Genomic DNA, 23,184 nt, shown 5'->3' with positions numbered 1-23,184 from the left:
TCCGTGCCACTTCTGTTATTCTTCTCTTTGACACTACGCTGATGGCCATGTGACAATCAGGTCAGTGTTAAGGTGCTTACATTTGATTTTTACTGTTGGATTGGTGGATTTTGACCTAGTATTGATCAGGGTGGAAATATCTAGGTCAATTGGGGACAGGGTAGGAGTGGTGGTAGACTGTCCATAGTATTGCACACTGCAATTCAATTACCGGTAGTTTACAACAGATTCCCTGATGAAACCTTTTGAAAATGGTGGTGGTAGGAATCTGTTGATCATTTTGTCACATTGGGTGGCAGTCCATAAGTGTATGGGCACCTTGACACTTCACTGCAAATGATGCTTTGTTATAATGGAGAGGACTGTGCAAGTGGCATTGGGAACCACTGCAGTCGCCATAATGCGGTTAAAGGGAATCCAATGTGAGAGTAATATGGAGGCTGCCATATTTATTTCCTTGTAAACAATTCCAGTTGCCTGGCAGTCCTGTTGATTTTCTGGCATACGTAGTATCTGAGTCAAAACCCTGGAACAAGCATATGGCTAATCCAGTAAAACCTGAGTCAACTGAGTCAGAGTACCTGATCTGCTGCATGCTTGTTCAGGGTCTATGGCTAAAAGCATTAGAGATACAGGATCAGGAAGACAGCCAGGCAACGGGTATTGTTAAAAAGGAAATAAATATGGCAGCCTCCATATCACTCTCACCTTGGGTTCCCTTTAACGTACAGTTATTAATATTGTAGCTCCATGGCTAGCAAAATAATTATAATTCAACAATAGTTGAGACACTGCTGGCACTTTCAGTAGCCTTATACTCATCAGCATGCTTGTTGGAATCCTGGCAGATTTGACCACTGTGATCGAATTTACCAGAATTCTATTTGCTCAACGTGTTCCATAGATCAACATCGAACAGTGCAATGCTGTGGTTCAATGATTTCTTTTTTTTTAAGTGACACTGAAGCCGGAAAAAAAATGATGATATATTGAGTTGTATGTGTAGTACGGTTAATTAATAGAGCATTAGTAGCAAAGAAAATATTTGTATATATTTTTATTTTCAGTACGGCTAGGTCCACACTGGTCCGTTCTGGATCAGATCAGTTTCAAACGGATCCGGTTTTCTAAAAAAAAAGTGTTCTTCTCTCCTCGTTTTTCCAGAAATGCATTTTTGTAACATACGTTTCCAGTGCATGGAAACATATGCCCAGCCATGGGGGGAGAGGCAGCCACCATGCTGGAGGGGTATACCAGGCAGGATGGGGGTGGCAGTGGTCAGCGGGGACATCCCCCCCCCCCCCCTCCCCTGTCACTTGGGTCCCTGTCCCTGCTACCCCTCCAGCTACATGCTGCAAAACTTGTTACAATGTATAGCAGCGGCGAGCGGGGGAGCTTACCTTCTCTCCACTCGCCACGTCACTGCCTGCAATGCCGCCCTCTATACTTCTGAGGGCAGCATTGCAGGCAGTGACGTGGCGAACGGAGGAAGTAGGAGGAGAAGGTAACCGCTCCGCTCGCCGCTGCTATACATTTTAACAAGTTTTTTGCGGCATGTAGATGGAGGTGGTAGCAGGGATGGGGGATCCAGGTGAGGGAGGAGGAGGGACGTGACCGCTGCCACCCCAGTCCTGCCTGCTATACCCCTCCGGCATGGCGGCCCCCTCTCCTCCCACAGTCTGTAACACAAACGGATCAGTTTCTGTGTCCAAATCTGCCTGTATAGAGGGGGATCCGTTTTTTCTATTGCCTGCCACTACCCCTACGTGTATCAGGATCCAGATCCGTTGCATGAAAATGCAGAAGATCTGGAACTTCTGTTCAGGTTTTGAAAACGGATCCCCGCAAACGCAGACTGATCCGTTTTTTTGTTTTGGTGAAAAAGGCTATTTTTAACATTGCTATGCTTGGCTCCGGTTTTGATCAGGTTTTAAAAATAGGAGCCACGGATACGTTTCCGACTTTCTGGACCTAGGGCTCGATTCACAAAGCCGTGATAACCTTTTCCATTCACGCGCTAACATATGGGTTAGCGCGTGAACGGTGAAAGTTAATGCGCGTAAACCTGTACGTGCACTAACCCACGTGCTAGGCTTATCACGGCCGTGATCGCATATATCACAGCTTTGTGAATCGAGCTCTTATATAGTTTTTAAACATTGCATCATTCTCTAATATTTGCAGTTTACACACTACACTCAGCATTCAAAATGATTTCACAGAGCAGGCTAATGACCTTTTGAACTTTCCTCTGCAGAAAAAACTAAATACAGTGACAGACACTTGAGATAATAAGCTTCAGAAGACAGAGCTCTCTGGGACTTGGAGAGATCAGTGAAGCTCTTTTGCATAGATAACTGGAGTTTCTTAACTCTTCCTGTACTGGAAACAATAGGAGACTCTTATCTCTGCTGCTAATGTTTTATTTCTTAGCTGTACTACACATACACATCATTATATCATAAGCTTATTTTCACTTCAGATTCCCTTGAATGGATACCTTGCTGAAATCTAATGAAAATTGAAGTGCTGCATGTGTTGGGAAACAGTCCTTCTTTGATACAACTCTGATTGGAGAGGGATTGATCGTTTTGCCACATTGGGTGGCCGTCTATTAATGTATGGTTAGCTTTAATCACTGGCAATAGAGCAAACTATTTATTTGCAAGTGACAGACCAATACTATAATATATTACATTTTTGTACATGTGCATTCAGTGCTAGTATCTCAGCATAATTTAACTACGCCTGGGTTATTGAGCTTTGCACCTTATCTTTATTGCTCCCTTCTCTTGTGCCTAATACTAACCTTTATCTCTTTCTCACCACTAAATTCCTGCTGTCTGTTTTATTATTATTATTTATTTATCTATTTTTTAGGATGCCGTTTCTACAGACCTTTCTGCAATGAAGACTTTAATCGACACCTTAAATCAGCAGGTATATACTTACAAAGATAGAGTATTGTATTTATCCATGTGTTAAAGATTTTTGTTGTTTTCCATCCTAGGCTGAGCTTACAGTTTCTTCCTATGGTACTATATCCTGCTTTCTTAGTTTACTAACTGTATGTTTTACAGGTGGCAGCTGTCACAGCCCATGTTCAAAGCTTGACTGAGAAGATCCGGAGTGGAATGTACCCAACAGAAAAAGTAAGAGAGACTACTAACCTTTCAGCAACCCTACTATGTTCTGATATGACCCATGTGAGAGCTGCAGACTTTTGATATGCAATACAAAAAAATTGTGAGGGGAAAAAAATCCAGGCCAGCGATTACCTAAAGAGGAACTCCAGTGAAAATAACTTAATGAACAAAATTACTTAATTTTTTTTACAATAATTATGTGTAAATGATTTAGTCAGTGTTTGCCCATTGTAAAATCTTTTCTCTCCCTGATTTACATTGTGGCATTTATCATATGGTGACATGTTTACTGCTGGCAGGTGATGTCAGTGGAAGTAGCTGCTTCTTGCTTTTTTGGCAGTTGGAAACAGCTGTTATTTCCCACAATGGCTATCATTCATAAAGCATTTCCGCATGCGGAAATGCTTAAAACAGCTGACTTTACCGACCACATAGCAAATTCTGCATTCATAAAGGCTCTTTCCGCATGAAAAGCTGACCTTACCGAGCAGAGCGATAAATCACCGCCTTGTGCGGTGATTATCGTAAAAAAATGTAACAAAATGTTAATTCATAAAGATTACCGCAAGCGGTGTGAGGTCGGGAAGTACCGCTCCCTTGCATGTGGCGATAACAATGTTAAGTGAATGGAAACACAGACATCCCAGGCAGCTGCAGCAGAGCGTAACACGGAGAAATGTATCAACTCTGCTGCTTCCTGTGTCTCTGCAAGCCTACCGCCTGCCTAGTTCGGGGAATCTCCGCACTGGTATAGCAACTGTACACATTTTTATGAATGAGCAGCCAGAAGTCTAAAATACCGCCAGCAGTGTTTTCCCGCATGGATTTACTTTACCGACAACAGTTTATGAACGATAGCCAATGCAGCAAGGCTCCCACAGTGTGATGTTAGCACCATGGTCCTGACATCACACTGTGGGAGGGGTTTCACCACAATATCAGCCATACAGAGCCTCCTGATGATCCGTTTGAGAAAAAGAAAAAAAATTCTCATGGGAAGGAGTTTCAGCTACTGATTGGGTTGAAGTTAAATCCTTTGTTACGGTTTCTCTTTAAGTTATTCAGTGTTCTACAGCCGTAGTAACTTCCTATGTAATGAAAAAGAATGGGGAGGAGTTGGGCCAGCAAGTTTCATCCTTTCATTATACCCCTTACTGTAACCATGACAGCTGTATTTGCCCCATGATGCCGCCTAGAAAATATTTACTGGGTTATGTCTTCATGTTGGTCATTATCAACGAGGGAATATAAAGTAATCTAGCTGTAAACTGTAAACCTCACTGGAACAGATTAGAAAAGCCATGCCAGAGCAGTTAGCCTGTGTCCCATAATTCCTTCTTGGCAAATAAAACAATAGCTTGGCAGGCCAGGTGATCAGGTTTCAAGGAAGGCAGTCAAGATGAATACATAATGACAGGTTATTACACTTGCATCTAAAGGCCCATACACACGTCGGATTTTAGCGAACGACCCGTCGTTTGAACGTTCCGTCGTTCGGACGTTTTCGCGTCAAATCCAACGTGTGTACAGACTATCGTTCGGGTGATAAGACTGGTTACCAACGATCCGCCGGGCGGATCGCTGGTAACCAGTCTTATCACCCGAACGATAGTCTGTACACACGTCGGATTTGACGCGAAAACGTCCGAACGACGGAACGTTCAAACGACGGGTCGTTCGCTAAAATCCGACGTGTGTATGGGCCTTTATCTACCTTTTGTTTCACATTTCCTTATCAGTTTCCTGGTCTCATTTTAGGGTCTGAGTTTCCTGGAGCTGAAAGATCACCTGATGTTGATGTATATGCAAGATCTTACTTACCTTATTATGGAAAAAACCCATGGAAGATCCCTTAAAGAGAACACAGCCATCATGAGACTTGTGGAACTACGCACAGTGAGTGAGCACAGCTTATTACTTTTTTTATCTCTGCGTATGCTTTGTCAGTTGCTTTTACCCCTTGAACACCAGAGCAATTTTCACCTTTTAGCTCTTCCATTCATTCGTCTATAACTTTATCATTACTTATCGCAATGAAATGAACTATATCTTGTTTTTTTCGCCACCAATTAGGCTTTCTTTAGGTGGGACATTATGCCAAGAATTATTTTATTCTAAATGTGTTTTAATGGGAAAATAGGAAAAAATGTGGGAAAATTATTATTTTTCAGTTTTCAGCCATTATAGTTTTTAAATAATGCATGTTACTGTAATTAAAACCCATGAAATGTATTTGCCCATTTGTCCCGGTTATAAAACCGTTTAAATTATGTCCCTATCACAATGTTTGGCGCCAATATTTTATTTGGAAATAAAGGTGCATTTTTTTTCAGTTTTGTGTCCATCCCTAATTACAAGCCCATAGTTTATAAAGTAACAGTGTTATACCCTCTTGACATAAATATTTAAAAAGTTCAGTCCCTAAGGTAACTCTTTATGTATTTTTTTTTTTTTTTTTTTTTTATTGCAAAAAAAATAAAAATTGGGCAGTGTTGGAGGTAATGAGTTAATTTTTATTGTAAAACTAATGTATTTGTATATGAAAAATGCTTTAGGGTGTAGTTTTACTATTTGGCCACAAGATGGCCACAGTAATTTTTTGTTTATTCGACCTGCAAGCGTAGGAAGTACGCTTGCAGGAAGTCTTGTGAGGCTGGGAAACTTTTTGTTGTTCACAATGATCGCTGCTTCTCATAGAAGCAGCTGATCATTGCGGGGGGCTTAGATCAACGAACGAGAACGTTTTTTCCCATTCATTGATCTTCGGGCGAGCAGGTGGCGGCGTGCGCGGGCAGCGGCGGGAGCGCTGGAGGTGCGGATATCTCAGTTCCTGGGGGTGAAAGGATGGAAAAAGGGACAGAGATATGCGCACCTATGGGCGTAAAGTGGTTAAAGGACGCCCAAGGTGAATGCCTATAATCCAGCCCTTAGCAGCTGTCTCAGTCCCTCGCCACAGCCCCAGTCCTCCTCAGTGTCCCTGCTGGCCGTCCGTAATGATCGGGACATGGTGGTGGGGTCGGCTGTTCTGCGCCTGTGTGGGCACTTGTGAACCCGCGTGTCCATGTCATTTGGTGCGTACTGCACATGCGCACAACTACTGTGCAGGGACAGTACACGCCAGACAGAGAAGAGTCAGTGGGTCGTGATAATTATGGGTATCCAGCGGGTACACAGAGGAGGAACGGGGTTGCAGGGAGGGACTGAGACGGCTGCTGGGGCCGGAAGAAGCCCCACGTGAGTAAAAATTGTAAGCGTTCACCTCGGGAGGAAGACATCAAGTGATTAGGTGAGACATAGGAAATAAAACAAAAAGCTCTGCTGCTGAGCAATTACACAGGTGGTAAAGGCCCATCTGCTGGCATACACCCAAATACACATGAAATTGTATGTTAAAGTGTACCTATAGGGATTAGCAGAAGCTACCCCTGCCCCCCCTCACCTCTATTGATCCAGCACTGGAACCTTTAAAGAGAATCTGTATTGTTAAAATCGCACAAAAGTAAACCTACCAGTGCGTTAGGGGACATCTCCTATTACCCTCTGACACAATTTCGCCGCTCCTCGCCGCATTAAAAGTGGTTAAAAACAGTTTTAAAAAGTTTGTTTATAAACAAACAAAATGGCCACCAAAACAGGAAGTAGGTTGATGTACAGTATGTCCACACATAGAAAATACATCCATACACAAGCAGGCTGTATACAGCCTTCCTTTTGAATCTCAAGAGATCATTTGTGTGTTTCTTTCCCCCTGTTCTCATGCACTGAAGTTTCAGGCTGCTTGTTTCTTTCTGCAAACAGCTTTGCCCTTGTCTGTAATTATTCAGTATGTGAAAGCCCAGCCAGCTCAGAGGACGATTTATCCAGCTTGTAAGAGAGAAGAGAGAAGCTGCTCTAATCTAAATAATACACAGGCAGTGTGCATAGAGGGGCCTGGAAGGGGGAGTTCATAGCAGAACCACAACACTGAAGAACTTGGCAGCCTTCCAGACACAGGCTGACAAGTCTGACAGGGGAAAGATACATTGATTTATTACAGAGACAGTGATAGTATAAAGTGCTGCAGTAAGCCAGAACACATTAGAATAGCTTTTTGAACTTGTAGGATGATAAAAACAGGATGCAATTTTTGTTACGGAGTCTCTTTAAGAACCTCGTAGACAAAGGCTTGTCTAGAGGTGCGCATGGCCAGGCTTGCTTTAACGTTTCACCTATAAGAAGCTTTACTCTGCCATACAACATAACCAGCTTTGTGACTTTCCTTTTGTTACACTGCGGTTTAACAGTGCAACACCTTCTTCAAGACTGCTCCTTGGATGTGGAATGAGCACAACATAAACATTATATTTTGCCATCCCCTCTTGAATGTCTGTATGTGCAGCTGAGCACCACACCAATCCTGCTCAGCAGAAATGGTAGTTTGCCGGGTTTGATTGAATTAAAAAATGGTCAATATAATTCTGAGTTGATGCAGGATTATGTAAATTTGTGTAGCTTGAAAATGAGCCATTCAAATTCCACCTTGGCAGTATTTGATTGGTTAAATTTCAAGTTGCATAAATTTGCATGCCAAATTTGCATAATCTTGCTTCAACCTGTAATTATTTGCCTCTTATTGATCATCCTTACTAGCCAATTACACAGTCAATAACACATTTATCGCCAAGTCTGGACTACATAAACAATGGTATTGGGACAGTGGTACACATGGAGAGGTGTATTTTTATAGAATATTACAACACATGAGTTAGTTTCACAAGGAAGAGAAAAACGTGCATGAAATCAAGAAGATTCTGACTGGTAGGCTACATTGGGAGTACAAAGACGACCTGCTGAACACCGAATAGGGGATGCCACAAGACTGTTGGCTTAAGAGGCAATTAAATCCTTTTCACCAGAATGGAGGTTTCCTGATCTTCTCACAGGAAAGAACATCTTGTACATGTAATGACTTCTGTGAGAGCTCCTGCTCCAGTCAGATCATGCTTAGCACACCCAACCAGCACTGAATGTCTGCAGGCTGTACAGGCTAATCGGTACAACAAACAGATTGTGAAAACAAAACAAACGGGCACAACTGAACCTGTAGGACTGATGACCTCACACCCTAAACCACAATATATTGACTATCCACCATGACTACTAAATGGATTTTATGGATATATTCCACCCTTTTTCACTCCTTTCCACTCCTATCTCTCTAATCACTGGATGCTTTAGTACTTCAGGTTTGACTCTTCCCTATGTAGGGGGAAGGCTCTGAATACCATAGAGCCTCCCCCGTTCTCAGTCCGTCCTGTCGTTCCACCACTATCTAATAACTTTTCAGTGCTCCTCATGCAGCCTTCAGACATATGCACATCCTCGATCATTTCCAGAGACAAGCACATCCGTACTGTGTACGTGCAAGATTGTGCTCCCACATGTGCGTACAGGTGCACCCATCTTCAATAACTCTCAGACGTGAGTACTTCCAAAGGCTGCCAAGGAGTACATGAACACACAGCCAGTCGCGTAACTTCAACATGGGGCGGCGCTGGATCAACGTGACTGACCGATGGATAAACCATGAACGTAAGCATTGAGGCATAACGGCACAACATTAAGCCCACCTCCAAAAAAACCTTTTTACAAATTTAATCTCCCCTCTCACCAACGAGCCTTCAGCTTGTACCCCCTAAACCGCACTCCATACTCAGAGGTGTCCGCAGCTTAGCAGGGCATCTTGACTACACTATGTGGGCAGACATTCACTATTATTGGAGCCTCTTTGATGGTGCTATTCCAACCACAACTCCCTTACATTGCATCCTAGGACCCGTGTTATGGACATAACGAATGTCCGTTTTGTATTGCTGATAAATCTGCTTGAATTGTGTGATGTTCATTATGCAGTATTCTCATGATCGGAGATGTGCAAAGGTTTTTAGAAGCTTCTTTATTTTACTAGGTGTTGGAGAAAATGCGTCCAGTCGAACAAAAACTGAAATACCAGATTGATAAGCTGGTGAGAGCTGCTGTAACTGGGAGCCTTGGAGAAAACGATCCTTTGCGTTTCAGACCCAATCCTCAGAACTTGATGAGCAAGGTAAAATTAGTGTTAGGCCTGGTTCACATTGGCAGCTAAAATGGGCCGTTTAGCGGACTTTACCGGAACGGATCTCAATGCATGCTACTGGATCCAATTTTAACCTATGGATGCTGCTCACATTGCCCTGACTTAAAATGGATCGTTCGGCACATTCTGCCAAACTGACTGCCGAATGGATTAGTTTTTGATCCGTCCAGTGTGAACCCTGGAAGGCCCTTACTGCATATCTTTTCTATTTGAATCGGCATGCATTTTTGCTTCCTGCTATTATCGGATGAGTATGCTTTCTTCTGTCACTTTTATGTTTTCTCCTCCCTCACAACCCCAGTTGGAGGAATCTGATCAGGAAGAATCGGGTAATGAAGATGAGGGTGTGACAGGCAAGAAGTCTCACAGCAGGGTGAAGAAGTATGTGCCCCCACGTCTTGCACCGGTACACTTTGGTAAGAAAAGATGACCCGTATGGTTTTTGCTAGAACAAGGGTAAACCATGAGGTTTTTTTTCACTGCGTTAACACTAAATCTTCACACAGATGACACAGAGGCAGACCGAGAACGCAGAATTTTAGAGCGGGCTAAGAAACGAGCTCTGAGCAGCTCTGTGATTCGTGAACTGAAGGAACAATACACTGATGCCCCAGAGGAGATTAGAGAGGGCAGAGCGTATCACATGATGCAGCATGAGAAGGAGGAGCGGCATCGGTAAGTGTGAGCACTTGTAGTGCGGCTGGAATCATTTACAAGAATTGGTAACGTACTCATTTCCTTCTGTTACCTCTAGTGGGGGGAAGGTCTGGAATACTGTAAAGTTTCACTTTATGGCTTGGAGAATCATGCTAATGATGCCCAAACATGGTACAATTTTTGATTGATTAGATAATTTCGTTCGATTATTCTATTAGATCGAATATACAGATTTTTCTGACATATCCGATCGAATTTTATTGAAAAAAACGGGATAATTGTTCTTGATAAAAGATTCTTTTCAATTCAATCGTTTTGTTAGAAAAAAACTGGAAAATCGAACATTTTTATTGCACTGTGGGCATCTTTAGTAGATTTACAAAAACATCCACCCACCCACCCATGCATCATAAAGATTAACTCCACTCCACTGCACAGCAGTATAACACGTCATAACCACACAAGCTATTTTCTCACAAAATGCCTTTTAAATATTATTTTTCAACTTCAGCTAACAGTTGCTTTAACTTTCTAGTAAACTTGCTGGAAACCCGTCACATGCAAAGCATCCAGAACTCTGCACAGAGGAAGGGACAGTTGACACTCTAAATGCAAATGATGATCGCGATTTTGCGTTGTGATTTTGCTGCAATTTTGCGCTGTGATTCCCGTTCAGTAGAATGCGATCGACCCCAAAGCGTTGCATGCGTCATGTTTTGCAATTTATGTAAATCGCTAGACATCTACACGCCACCTCTTCTCTTGCCATAAAGAGCACTTCAGACATGAAAGTCTTAACGGAGTTGTCAAGACCTTCATCTTGTATTACACCGAGGAGATATAGTATTGGGTTGGAGTTCATGGGACAGTACATTTTGTCATGTAGGAATTTTTTTTTTATCTGATTCCAAATGTCCGCTACAATGGGACATTCTCAAATTAGATGATAAAAGGAGGGGGTGGAGGATCTGGACTTCGGACTGTCTGAGTTGTACTTGCCCAGTCTATTAGGAGTCATATATGCCTGATACAGTATGTATACCTGAGTAATCCTCTCGTGTGTACAAGGGGATACTTTTTTGGGGGGCAAACAGGGCATTTTCCTAGTCTTTGTCTGAGACTTCCAGACCATTAGCTTCCCACTTATAGCGTGACTCGGTAGTAAGCTCAAGAGCTCCATAGTTTGGTAGTGTTTTGTACAGTTTTCTGATCATATGTCTAGTTTATTATGGAGCATTACAATGATCGGCGAGAGGTACATACATATAGGGGATGAAGGGAGCTGTTTTAGAAAGGCGTGTCGCAACTGCCAATATCGGAATTCCAGAGTAGGCGGTATATGGTATTTAATGGAGAGCTCATTGAATGCGATAATAATCCCATTGACTGGAATGTTATTGAGAAATACTACACCTTTTAGCTATCAAGAAATGTGGATCTGGAACCCTATGGAATTCCCTTAAGCGTGGATTATTCCATAATGGTGTGTGACCCTCATAACCTTTACTACTATACATTTGGAATACACAGTTCCATACCCTGGCAGCCTGTATTAAAATAGTATTTGACCACTTGCCATCGGATGAATTCTCTCATGACATCCAGAGCAGGGCTTTCCAGGCTTGAGTCTTTAGTATAGCCTAGAGTTTCCACATTGGTGGAGGGCGGGTCCATAAACCATGCCGCCACGTGTTGGAGCTGTGCTGCTAGGTAGTATTTGTGAAATGTGGGCAAGGCAATGCCAAACTGGGTTTTGTAACAGCAAGCTTTTTAACTTGGCTCTACCTCACACAAAGCCCAGTAGGTGTATAATGTATAGGATTTCAGGTAGTAGTACCATTTTTATCAGGTTAGTTCATCCTGTAACGGATAGTGGGAGTATTGCACATGCTTTACATCTGGAATGAACCAGAGGCAATAGACTATGAACTTTGTGTGACAAGTAAGTTAGGGGGTCTGTGTGTATCTGTACGCCTAGGTATTTGAAGTTAGATACTATTTGTAGGGGCAGGGCCGATGGAGGGTGGTGATCAGGGGGGAGTCTAATGGCAGAAGAACAGGTTTTGTCCGGTTCACACAGTGTCCGGTAAAATTATAGGATTTGTCAATTACTTCCAGTGCCCGTGCATAGTAACACATTTATTACATTGGTAGCAGGGATACTGTTCTGTCTGCCCTCTGTGTTATTTTACTTTTCCCTGAAATTGCCTTTTTTGTTATGTGTATGGAGACTGAGCTGCTCCCGCTGGTTTACTGTAATATCTCATGTGACATTGACATTTTCATCTGTCTTAATTAAAATCGCATAGCTTTTTCTGTGAGAGATAAAACTGCAGCCCAATGTTTTGTGTAGGAAGAAAGTGTTAGTTGCCCAGAGCAACAGTGCAAATAATCACTGTAAAATGACAGTTGAAAGCAGGATAAACATCTCAGAGGAATCAATCGCTCACATAAAGTGCAGAAGGCAAAGTCAGAGCATAGTGACACAGGCTTCCATAAATAAGAAAATCTACACCGCACAAATAACATAACAGCAGAAATGATCTCATCACTAAATATATTCAGTTTTATCAGCTCATTAATTAGTGGAGCAACAGCCTAAACTTTCATTCCAGCATTGGACAGAGGTGGAAGCATTAGGATCACTGCCAGGTATTTTTGCTGCCTGTGTACAATTGCAGAGCTTCTATTAACTACTTGTAGTGACTCCTGGGACATAAAGTGAGAAGAATTCACTGGAAACTTGCGCGATACCAGACGATCGCGGTCAGCACTTGTTTAAATGCTGTACCACGATTGCTTGATAATAACAGGAAAATGCTGCAGGTAACACATTTTACGATTGCTGTTAATCGCTAAATGCCCACGATTGGCGGCAATCGCAGCTGTGAGATCACTGCCATACGGTTATAATTGTGCAAAATCTTCAAAAAGCGCTAGCTAATTGCCATAGTGTGATTGGGCAATTAGTGGCCACCGTTGCTGTTTGGGACCCTTCTTCCTCTTTGTGGTGGCACTCCCGGCCATGTACGACCCCACACTGCACCTGCTTGAGTACAGTCCCCGCATGCCCAGTAGCATGAAGGCTGCTTGTTCATGGAGGAACAATCCTGTGCTGGGGTGAAAATCTAATTTTAGATCACTTCAAGGATGCTTTTTAAATATGCTCAAGGTTATCCAAGCTTATCCCAACAGGTACAAAGTTGCCAGTCATAAATGTAGTTATAGGTTCTGGTCTCTGGACTTTTTGTATATTGAAGCCAGCTAGACAGTCACTGAATGTTTTTTTTTTTCTTCTCCAAAGAACAAGTTATGAAGAGTCCATGATGGTGCGTCTGAATCTGACTAAGAAAGAAAAGGCTCGTAAGAAGAGAGCACTTGCTATGACCTCCCAACTAAGTTCGCTCACACACTTCACAGACATCAGTGTCCTGACTGGTGGGGATGCACGGACAGAGGTGAGAGGATTGGTATTAGTATTTGTTATATTTATTTATGTTCATTGAAACCAGAGCTAACCCCATCACAGGAGTAAGGTAGTCAAAACAACTTCAAAATTGCAACTGGAATCTACTTTTTGAGTTCTTCTATAATTGTCGGCAGGATACACTGATCAGCCATCAAACTAAAACCTCTTGACGGCTGATGTGAACAGTACTGACAATCTCATTACAATGTCACCTATCAAGGGTTTAAATATGTGTGGAAAGTGAACAGTCAGTTACTGAAGGTGATGTGTTGAAAGCAGAAAAACTAAAATGGTCAAACATAAGGATCTGAGTAGGTTCACATAACAGCGGTAATATTACCGTGCACACGCAGCGCACAGCAATATTAGCCTCACTAACGCCAGTAAGTACCGCAAGTTATGCTATTAGTGTGACTGTTACTACGGTGATGCGAATAACTAACTGTATTGCTTGTTAGTTGGCTACAATGGCTATGGAGTGCCACAAGTCGTGCTGATAGCATTACTCGAGGCACTTACTGGCGTTAGTAAGGGCAATATTGCCATGCGCTCTGTGTGCACAGTAACATTACCGCTGTTAAGTAAATCAACCCCAAATTGTAGTGGCTAGATGACTTGGTCAGATCAGAGTACCTCCAAATAAGGAAGATCTTTTCTTTTTTTTATGACATCGCTCAGGGTCCCTTTAAAGGGAACCTTAACTGAACGGGGGGGGGTAAAGAGTTTCACTTATCTGGGGCTGTTACCAGCCCCCTGCAGAAGTCCTGTGCCCTCGGAGCCGCTCTGGAATCCTCCGGTCCCCCGCTGTCACTTAGTTTCATTTTTGGCGACTCACCAGTTGGCCGGCCGCCATGCGTATTATTGGACGCATTCCCTACTGCAATTAGCGCTGTTGCGGACCGCAACGCGTACAAAAATATGCGTTGCCTCATTCCTCACGCGTAGATATGTGGCAACGCGTATCTTTGTACGCGTTGCGGTCCGCAACATCGCTAATTGCAGTAGGGAATGCATCCAATAATACGCATGCCGGCCGACTGAGTCGTCAAAATCGAAACTAAGTGACAGCGGGGGACCAGAGGATTCCAGAGCGGCTCCGAGGGCACAGGACTGCTGCAGGGGGCTGGTAATAGCCCCAGGTAAGTGAAACTCTTTACCCTCCGTTCAGTTAAGGTTCCCTTTAAGGAGTGGAGAAAGGATAATATTCACACTTCCTCTGTACACTTTAGGTTCGCTTTAAACCTAATCTGTTGAAAAAGGAAATTCCCACTTTTAACTGAAGGTTCCATGACATTCGATCTCTTGCCAGTACAACCATGTACTGTTTGCATGCAACTGTTCTTGACCCCCCTGCTGGCGTAATTGTGTGTAAAATTGATACATTTTACCTTTTTTAAAAGAAAAGTTTCAATTCAAATGAAAAATGTGCAGTGGATGATATTGGGCCTTACTGTACTGTTAGTAGATGGTTATGGTTATGTGATTGATGTCTTTAAAAAAAAAAACTAGATTTACTACATTAGGGCTTTTTCACACTTGGACGTTGCGTTGCAGGGGACGTTAAGTTCGCATAACGTTCCCCTAACGCAACACATGGTGGTGCTAAAGGTGGACGCTATATAGAGCCGCGTTATGCGGCTCTTGGTGCGCCGTTTTCGTACGATAGTGATAGAACGAAAACGGCGCATGCGTCCAAAGACTGTGGAGACCATGTGATTGGAACACTCCGCATCACGTGGTCCCGCCAGCCAATCACCGCACAAAGCGGCCGCTCCAGGAAGTAAACACTGCACATCACACAGTGCAGTGAATATTAATTAGCCATGTGGCCAGGGACAATAGCGGACTCTCCCCTCCTCCTCTGCACTGAGCATGTGTAAACAGTCTAACGCGGCTAAAACCGCATATAACGCACAGCATGCTGCACTTTCTTTGAACGTAAACGTGGGCACTGTGAACAGCCCATTGATTTTTCATTTATGTGACTTGGGCTGCGTTACAGGCTGCTCTAACGTGCTCCTGTAACGTCCCACTGTGAAAGCAGCCTCAGACTTCTTACATTGTTGTTGTTATCTCACAAGTTGTATTAGCTTTATAGCTTTTCTAATTATTTGTCTGATGTTAGGACTTAATCCCTTCTGTGAAGAAACCCAGAAAAGGACCAAAGAAAGCAAAGAAAAGGAAGGGTAAGATCTCAGTATGGCTTTTTTTTTTTTCAAGCATGTACAGCGTATCTAGCTTGGGTCTTATGATCTTGAGGTTTGTTTTTGCTCTTAGAACACAGTGTGCCTGTTGATGTCAGTTACATTTGTGCAATAATAGTGACTTTTTTTCAAATTGCTCTTTCCAGCTTTCAGGAAGCGCCACTGAACCACGTCTGCGTTGTTGGATGTGACGTGACATTTGGCCCTGAACAAGCAATTTCTGGTTACAGAAGCACTGCCGCTTCTCTGTGGATCTACCAGCAGGTCCACTTTGATTTCTTAATGTTCAGTTCTATTCAAATTGCAGTTTTATCGTGGACCTCAAAAAATAGGCCTTCAACATCATGGCCATGTGACTGCTTCTGGATGTCAGTGAAACCATTCATAATAACTGGACTTTTGCTTTGTTAGGAGTACGAAACTTCACAGCAATTCAGAGTAGTTTTTCATAAATTTAAATATTGGAAATTGGCACATCTACAGAGTATTTATATATTGTGTACCAAGAATGTTCTGTTTAGAATAAAACAGATGATGGTATTTGCTGTGCAATGTGTGTTTTTTTTTTTTTTTTTAGTTTTTTTTATTTTACCAAGATACGCAGTTGAAAAACACTTAGTATTACAGTTGCGCATATCTAGCAGAATCAGTGGAGGATGGTGTCATCACTTTGATCAGGTTATTTTGTAAGGAGCTTATTTGCTGTAATCACTTCCTGCTTTAGTCTACATAGGAAGCAGAAATGACACAGGATCAAGACTAGCAGAGCAAAGCCTTACAAACCTGTTGCCTAAAGGTAGCCATACACTGGTCGATTTGCCAGTAGATCGACCAGCTGACAGATCCCTATCTGATCGAATCTGATCAGAGAGGGATCGTATGGCTGCCTTTACTGCAAACAGATTGTAAATCGATTTCAGCCTGAAACCGATCACAATCTGTTGAGCTGCTCCTGCCGCCTGTCCCCCCCCCCCCCCCCCCCGCACATACATTACCTGACGCTGGCTTCCGGGCATCTTCTCAACGCTGCACCCGCTCCATCCCGGCGCTTCCTGTGTCACTCCGCCCTCTATTTGAACTTCCTGGTCACTGCAGTGACAGGAAGCGCCGGGATGGAGCGGGTGCAGCGCGGAGAAGATGCGGAGAAGACGCCCGGGAGCCAGCGTCAGGTAATGTATACCTGATCGGATCAGCCGCCGCTAGCGACGCGCTCCCTACCTGCGGGCGATCGAGGGTAATTTCCCGCACGGCGCGATCGACGGACCGATCCGATTTCGGGAGGAAATCGGATCGGCGGGTGCTTTTAGCGCGAACGATTGGCAGCAGATTCGATCCCAGGATCGAATCTGCTGTCAAAACGGCCGCGAATCGGGCCAGTGTATGGCCACCTTTAGAGTTTTTTTTCCATTAACCCTCCAGGACAGGTATACATCGAGATTTGGCCCCTCCCAGGAAACAGGAAACATCCACAAGCCTCTCTATAAATAAAAAACTTTGTCAGGTATCCGGCAGTATGGATGTTTCCTGTTCCAGGGACAGGTCTCTCTATACCTGCGCTGCATGTCCTGGAGAGCCTGGGGGGCTAGGGACTGTTGGTGCTGCGGGGACAGGTGAGGATCATGAGGCAATGTTATCTGCTGTCAGCCGCTTACCTCTCTCTATAGCCGCTGTGGAGGGTCTGTGGGAGAGAGATGGCTGTGGTAGCTTCTTGCTTGGCAGGCGCCGCCGGCTGGAAGGACGAGGGCACGCTGCAGGGAAGGCGGAGGCCGAGCGGGCGCAGCGTGCCAGTATCCATGATGGCGGACGGGACACTTCCGTTTCCGCTTATGTCGTCACTTCCGCCCGCCGGATTGAAGAATGCGCAGCATTCCCCGCGTCTGGGCACTCGTGCAGGACGCAAGATGGAGCACAACCAGCGCCTGGGACGAGCGGAGGCCTGTAGGCTGCTCAGGAGGTCCCAGGGCACATGAGCCTAAGCCGGATACTAAGGTATCGCGTTTTTCACATGTAAAACAGTTGTTTGTGTGAAGGCTGTTCTAAGGTGGCTCACTGGACTGGCTGTGTTATGGGGAATTTTTTGGTTGGTGAATAGCTTCTTGTGGGAAGTTGCCTCACACTGTGGCGGATTGTGGTTACTCTGGCTGCATGGCAGTTAAACAATATCTGTATTAAGTTTATTTTATTACAGAGTACAGCAGCTTCATCCTCTGCTCCATCTGCTACTGCTATTGAAGCATTGGATACTGCTAGGCCTAAAGAACGCTGTCCCTCTTGTAATGGGAAGCTACCGGTGCCTTGGAATAAGTTATTATGTCAGCAGTGTGCAACTTGTGTTTTGAATGAAGAGTCTGTTGTGGCTTATAAAGATTTCCTTAAAATGGTTCGCAAGGAAATGACAGTCAATGAAAGTGTTTAGAGAATCCATGTCGGCTCAATCTGGTGTTAATCCTCCACCTATTATTATTGCACAAGTGCCGTCTGGATCTGTTTCTTCAGCTGCTACGGTGCCACAGCCAATTGTACAACAACCAGTAGTCATTGCTCAATCACCTACTGTTATGCCTAACTATCCTATAGATCAAACAGCAGTACCTGCTGACAGGAGCTGCTGGTGGACCTATGGAAGAATCCTCACCATCGGCAACAGGGCATAAGAAAGCATCTGCTAAAACAAATTGTCCTGTCTTGTCAGATTCTGAACCAGAGGAATACTCTGATGGTATCTCTGAGTGTGACTCTGATGAGGACTTGTCTGAAAAAGATCAGAATAAAATGTCTAAATTTAGATTTTCTGCTAACGAGACAGAGGAATTGTTAAAGGCAATTTATGATTCTTTAGGTTTGAAGGATGACGCTCTTTCTTCAGTGTCTACGCATGATGCATTATATGCGGGCATGGAAGGAGAGAAACCAATGGTTTTTCCAGTACATTCATCTACTAAACAATTGATTAATAGTCAGTGGAAGAACCCTGATAGGAAGGTCTTTTTATCTAGAGGCTTTTAAAGAAGATTCCCTTTTGCAGAAGAGGACTGTAAACAGTGGGGTAAATGCCCTAAGTTGGATGCAGTCTTTTCGCAGGTCCACTAGGAAAATGAATTATCCTTTGAAGATCTAGGTTTTCTAAAAGAACAATCAGATAAAAAAGCTGAGTTTGCCTTAAAGAAAACTTAGTCAGCTACCTGCGCAAACTTCCGTCCTGCTGCTGCTACTACATGTGTAGGCCGTACCCTAGATTTATGGATGCATCAAGTAATGCGTCGCATTAAGATGGGGTCAAGTAAATACATTATTTTAAATTCATTTACCGTAATGTTTAAGGCTATAAACTTCATTATAGATGTGGCAACGGAATCTATCAGTTTGACCGCAAGAGCGGCGGCGTTGTCTAACGTGGCCAGAAGAAATATCTGGATTAAAACCTGGGAGGGTAGTAATGTTTCTAAAAACCTGTTAGGTATCATTCCTTTCTCAGGTGACCTATTGTTTGGTCCCCAGTTGGATGAAATCCTTGAAAGGACATCAGATAAAAAGAAGGGTTTCCCTAAAGAAAAGGCAATTTAGACAGGGGGAAAAGTTTTTTCGGAAGGACAAGAGAATAAAACCAAACCCCAAGACGGACGTAAACCCTGGTCCTTCTCTCGCGAGCAGAACAAGCCAAATGCATGGTTTGGCGGTTCAGACTCCACTACAAGAAAGCAGCAGTGACAGCGAAGAAGCTGTGGGAGAAAGGTTGGGCTCCTTCCTCCCGCAGTGGCAGAAGTTTGCGACCAGCCCATTCATTCTCAATCTGATCGAGTTGGGATACCATATTGTATTCCAACAAAGACCTTCAACAAAGTTCATAGTGACAAAAGAGTTGAGGTCAAACCAAGAACAGAGGGCCATATCTTGCATTCTACAAGATATGTTAACAAGAGAGGTGGTCACTCTGGTGCCAGTTCTGGAGCAGGTAAAGGGTTTTTTATTCAAAAATCTTCCTAGTGAAAAAACCGTAGGGCAAGTATCGTCTAATTCTGAATCTCAAACCACTCAAGCCTTTCATAAAGCATCAGGTTGCCTCCCCGTGGGCATACTGTCCGCTCCGAGAATTTTCACCCGAGCTGATCTCACATCTGCACAAAAGAGGTATTATGATTGTTCCCTATTTGGACGATCTTCTAATTATGGCAGAATCAAGGCAAACATTTTTGCTCTACAGAGATAGTTGTAAAGGAACTCCAGCAAGCAGGGTGGAGTGTAAGCCTGGAAAAATCATAGTTAGAGCCCACTCAGAAAATTCTTTTTCTGGGATTCATAATGAACTCAATAGAACAGAAGATGTTCTTACCGGAGCAAAAGCCTGCGAAGGTAATACAGCAGGTGGGAAATCTCAAAAGATTGGATGTCATCTCGATACGGGATGCAATGAGACTCCTGAGAATGTTAAACTCAGTGGCACCAGCAGTACAGTAGACAATGAAGCATTCACGAATCCTACAGAGTTGGGTCTTGAAAAATTGGGGCAAGACAATCGAAACTTTGGATCAGTTAGTACAGATTCTGGTGCAGGTAAAGGAAAGTCTAGATTGGTGGACTATTTCCCACTCGTTATCTCAGGGCAGACCTTGGCAATTTCCAACTCAGGTAGTCTTGACCACAGATGCAAGCTTGTTAGGTTGGGGGGCCATTGTTCAAGATTTCAAAACACAGGGTCTTTGGCAGCATCATATGAAAAATCAGTCTGCAAATCACAGAGAATTGATGATGGTGAAGTTGGCTCTGATAGCATTTCAACATTTGATAGCAGTCAAGCAGGTGCAAATAAGGACGGACAATTCCACAGTAGTGGCGTATATAAATCGCCAGGGGGGAACAAGGTCACACAAGCTATTGACCCTGGCGTTGAAAATACTGGACATAGCAGAACAGATTCTGGTGTTAATTACAGTAATTCACTTGAAAGGGTCCAACGGCAGTGGATGCTTTGTCACAGACATGAGATTTCAATCTAGCATTTGCATTCCCTCCGCTGAATCTGTTACCATGGGTATTGAGAAAGATTGCAGCATCCAGGACAAAGGTGATTCTTATTGCTCCAAATTGACCACGAAGGTCGTGGTATCCTCTGCTTCTGAAATTAAAAGTGGCGGAGCCGATGCTACTTCCTTTTCTGGACAATTTAATTTTGATTCAGAGGCAGGTTGTTCCAGACATCAACAAATGGAAGTTAACAGCCTGGTTACTGAAGAGCACATTCTAAAGACGTATGGACTATCAGATAAGGTAGTAGATACTCTGATTAAGAGGCGGAAAAAGAACACTAGAACAATATACCTGAAATATTGGAAAACTTATAAATTATGGAAGGAACAGTCAGGATTTAGATCTAATGAAGTTGCTACTGTTTTAGAATTTCTCCAGAGTGGAGTTGATAAGAAATTGGCCTTAAGTACGATTAAGGTGCAAATTTCAGCGCTTTCTGTTTTTTTAGACAGACAATTGGCTGGTCATCCCTTGATTGCTCGGTTTGTTAAATCAATAGAGAGAAATAGGCCAATTGCTGTTAAACCATTCCCGAACTGGGATTTATCTTTGGTTTTGAAGGCTTTGACGAAGCCTCCTTTTTGACTGTGCCAGTAACATGAATTTACGTTTGTTAACGTTCAAAACAATATTTTTAGTAGCAATCACCTCAGCAAGGAGAGTGAGTGAACTTGAGGCCTTATCCTGCAGGGAGCCTTATTGTATTTTTTATAACGATAGGGTAGTCCTTAGAACCAGTTCAGAATTTATTCCGAAAGTTGGGGATATTTTCTATCGATCGCAGGAAATTATACTACCAACCTTTTATCCTAATCCAACAAATGATAATGAGAAACAACGACATTTGTTGGACATAAGACAAATTCTTAAAGATTATCTGGAGAGAGTAGAGTTTAAGGAAAACTGAAGCCCTTTTTTTGTAAATTTCACCGGAAAACTAGTGGGACAGAGGGCTTCGAAGGGAACGATAGCTAACCGGATCAAATTATGTATTATGGAGGCCTATAAAGTCATGGAAACGACTCCGCTGAAAGATCTAAGAGCTCATTCTACTAGAGGGACAGCAACTTGAGCCTTCAGAGCTGTTGCTTCTTCTATGGAGATCTGTAAGGCAGCAACGTGGAAGAACTTGGGAACGTTCATGCGGCATTACAGATTGGATCGGATATCTTCATCAGACCAAGACTTTGGAAGAAAAGTCTTGGAGGCGGTCAGCCCACCCTAAAGTTAGTGTTTACTTGAGAATCATCTCGATGTATACCTGTCCTGGAGGGTTAATGGAAAAAACTAAACATTAGCTTACCTGGTAATTTAATTTTAAGTAACCCTCCAGGACAGGTGGGGTAACCCACCCCATTTCCTTTTATGATACATAGTGTTTAAAAATGCAAAGGTATAAATTATGTATAAATGTATATAAGACACTATTATGAATGGTTAGGTGTCAGGTAGTTGAGACCTGTTGGAATGTTTCTTTATTTAATACTGCCGGATACCTGACAAAGTTTTTTATTTATAGAGAGGCTTGTGGATGTTTCCTGTTTCCTGGGAGGGGCCAAATCTCGATGTATACCTGTCCTGGAGGGTTACTTAAAATTAAATTACCAGGTAAGCTAATGTTTAGTTTTCATGTGTATGAACTCATGAAAAATCAAAGGGCTAGTGTATACCAGTCTTTGAGTTCAACTCACTTTCTGATGTCAACATGAACTTAGAAGTAACGGAAAGGGTGGCTGACAAAATGAAATGAAAGAGCAGTTTGGGTAATATCAGGATAATGTTGCCAGAGTGATATGAGTCCTACTCCTTCATTGCATTCCTGATGGTCTCCACTGAGCCAATGGTGCAATGATATGTGGAATATATAACTTATTGACTTCCATAGAAAAGAACATTTTAAGGTTGAGTTAATGGAGGGCAATTTCCTCCAAGATGTACAAACCTTTTACCTTAAGGGGGATCTGAAGTGAAAACACACTTCATTATCTCATAAATGTGTAGTACAGCTAAGAAATAGTACATTAGTAGCACAGGAACCAATCTAATATTGTTTCCAGCACATGAAGAGTTAAGACACTTCAATTATTTATGCAAAAGAGCTTCTCTGAGCTCTCCGATCTGGGTCGCTGTTTTCTGAGGCACGTAGGCCCAGTGCACACCAAAACCTCTAGCAGATCTGCAAAACGCTACAGGTTTTTGAAGCCGATTTCAGAGCAATTCTAGGCATGTTTTCTAAACATGCCTAGCATATTTTTGGAGTGCATTTGTCTAGCACTATTCAAATATTGTTACAGTAAAGCTGTTACTCAACAGCTTCTGTAACAAAAAAACGCCTGGAAAACCGCTCTGATCTAGCGTTTTTCAGAGCAGTTTTCCACTTTCCTTTAACATTGAGGCAGAAACGCCTCAGAAATGTAAAAAATGCTGCAGCCCCCGAGTTTGCGTTTGTGGAAAAAACAAACCGCTCTGGTGTGCACCAGCCCATTTGCTTTCATTAGCCAAGCGGCTTTCCCCCTGCAAGAGTTTTTTTTAAAAAAAATGCTCCAGAACCGCTCTGGTGTGCACCAG

At 43.1% G+C, this 23,184-nt stretch overlaps 1 protein-coding gene across 3 annotated transcripts in view; it reads left to right on the top strand.

Moving 5' to 3' along the window:
* Nucleotides 1-16,131, top strand: part of NGDN (neuroguidin) — a 40,928-nt gene extending 24,797 nt beyond the window's left edge. For 2 of the 3 annotated variants that reach the window (XM_068242246.1, XM_068242253.1), the window contains exons 2-10: nucleotides 2,881-2,940; nucleotides 3,081-3,152; nucleotides 4,905-5,042; nucleotides 9,094-9,231; nucleotides 9,563-9,677; nucleotides 9,768-9,936; nucleotides 13,223-13,376; nucleotides 15,513-15,573; nucleotides 15,738-16,131. In XM_068242246.1, the coding sequence (XP_068098347.1) occupies nucleotides 2,881-2,940; nucleotides 3,081-3,152; nucleotides 4,905-5,042; nucleotides 9,094-9,231; nucleotides 9,563-9,677; nucleotides 9,768-9,936; nucleotides 13,223-13,376; nucleotides 15,513-15,573; nucleotides 15,738-15,757 (927 nt within the window). In that variant the 3' untranslated portion in view covers nucleotides 15,758-16,131. Of the gene's footprint in view, nucleotides 1-2,598; nucleotides 2,620-2,880; nucleotides 2,941-3,080; nucleotides 3,153-4,904; nucleotides 5,043-9,093; nucleotides 9,232-9,562; nucleotides 9,678-9,767; nucleotides 9,937-13,222; nucleotides 13,377-15,512; nucleotides 15,574-15,737 lie in introns of those variants that run through there. The other variant, XM_068242259.1, reaches the window with a different exon arrangement.
* The last annotated feature ends 7,053 nt before the right edge of the window (nucleotides 16,132-23,184 follow it).

The sequence above is a fragment of the Hyperolius riggenbachi genome, chromosome 1 (assembly GCF_040937935.1).
Source record: "Hyperolius riggenbachi isolate aHypRig1 chromosome 1, aHypRig1.pri, whole genome shotgun sequence".
NCBI classification, from domain to species: domain Eukaryota; kingdom Metazoa; phylum Chordata; class Amphibia; order Anura; family Hyperoliidae; genus Hyperolius; species Hyperolius riggenbachi.
This window is presented reverse-complemented; position numbering and strand designations above follow the sequence as displayed.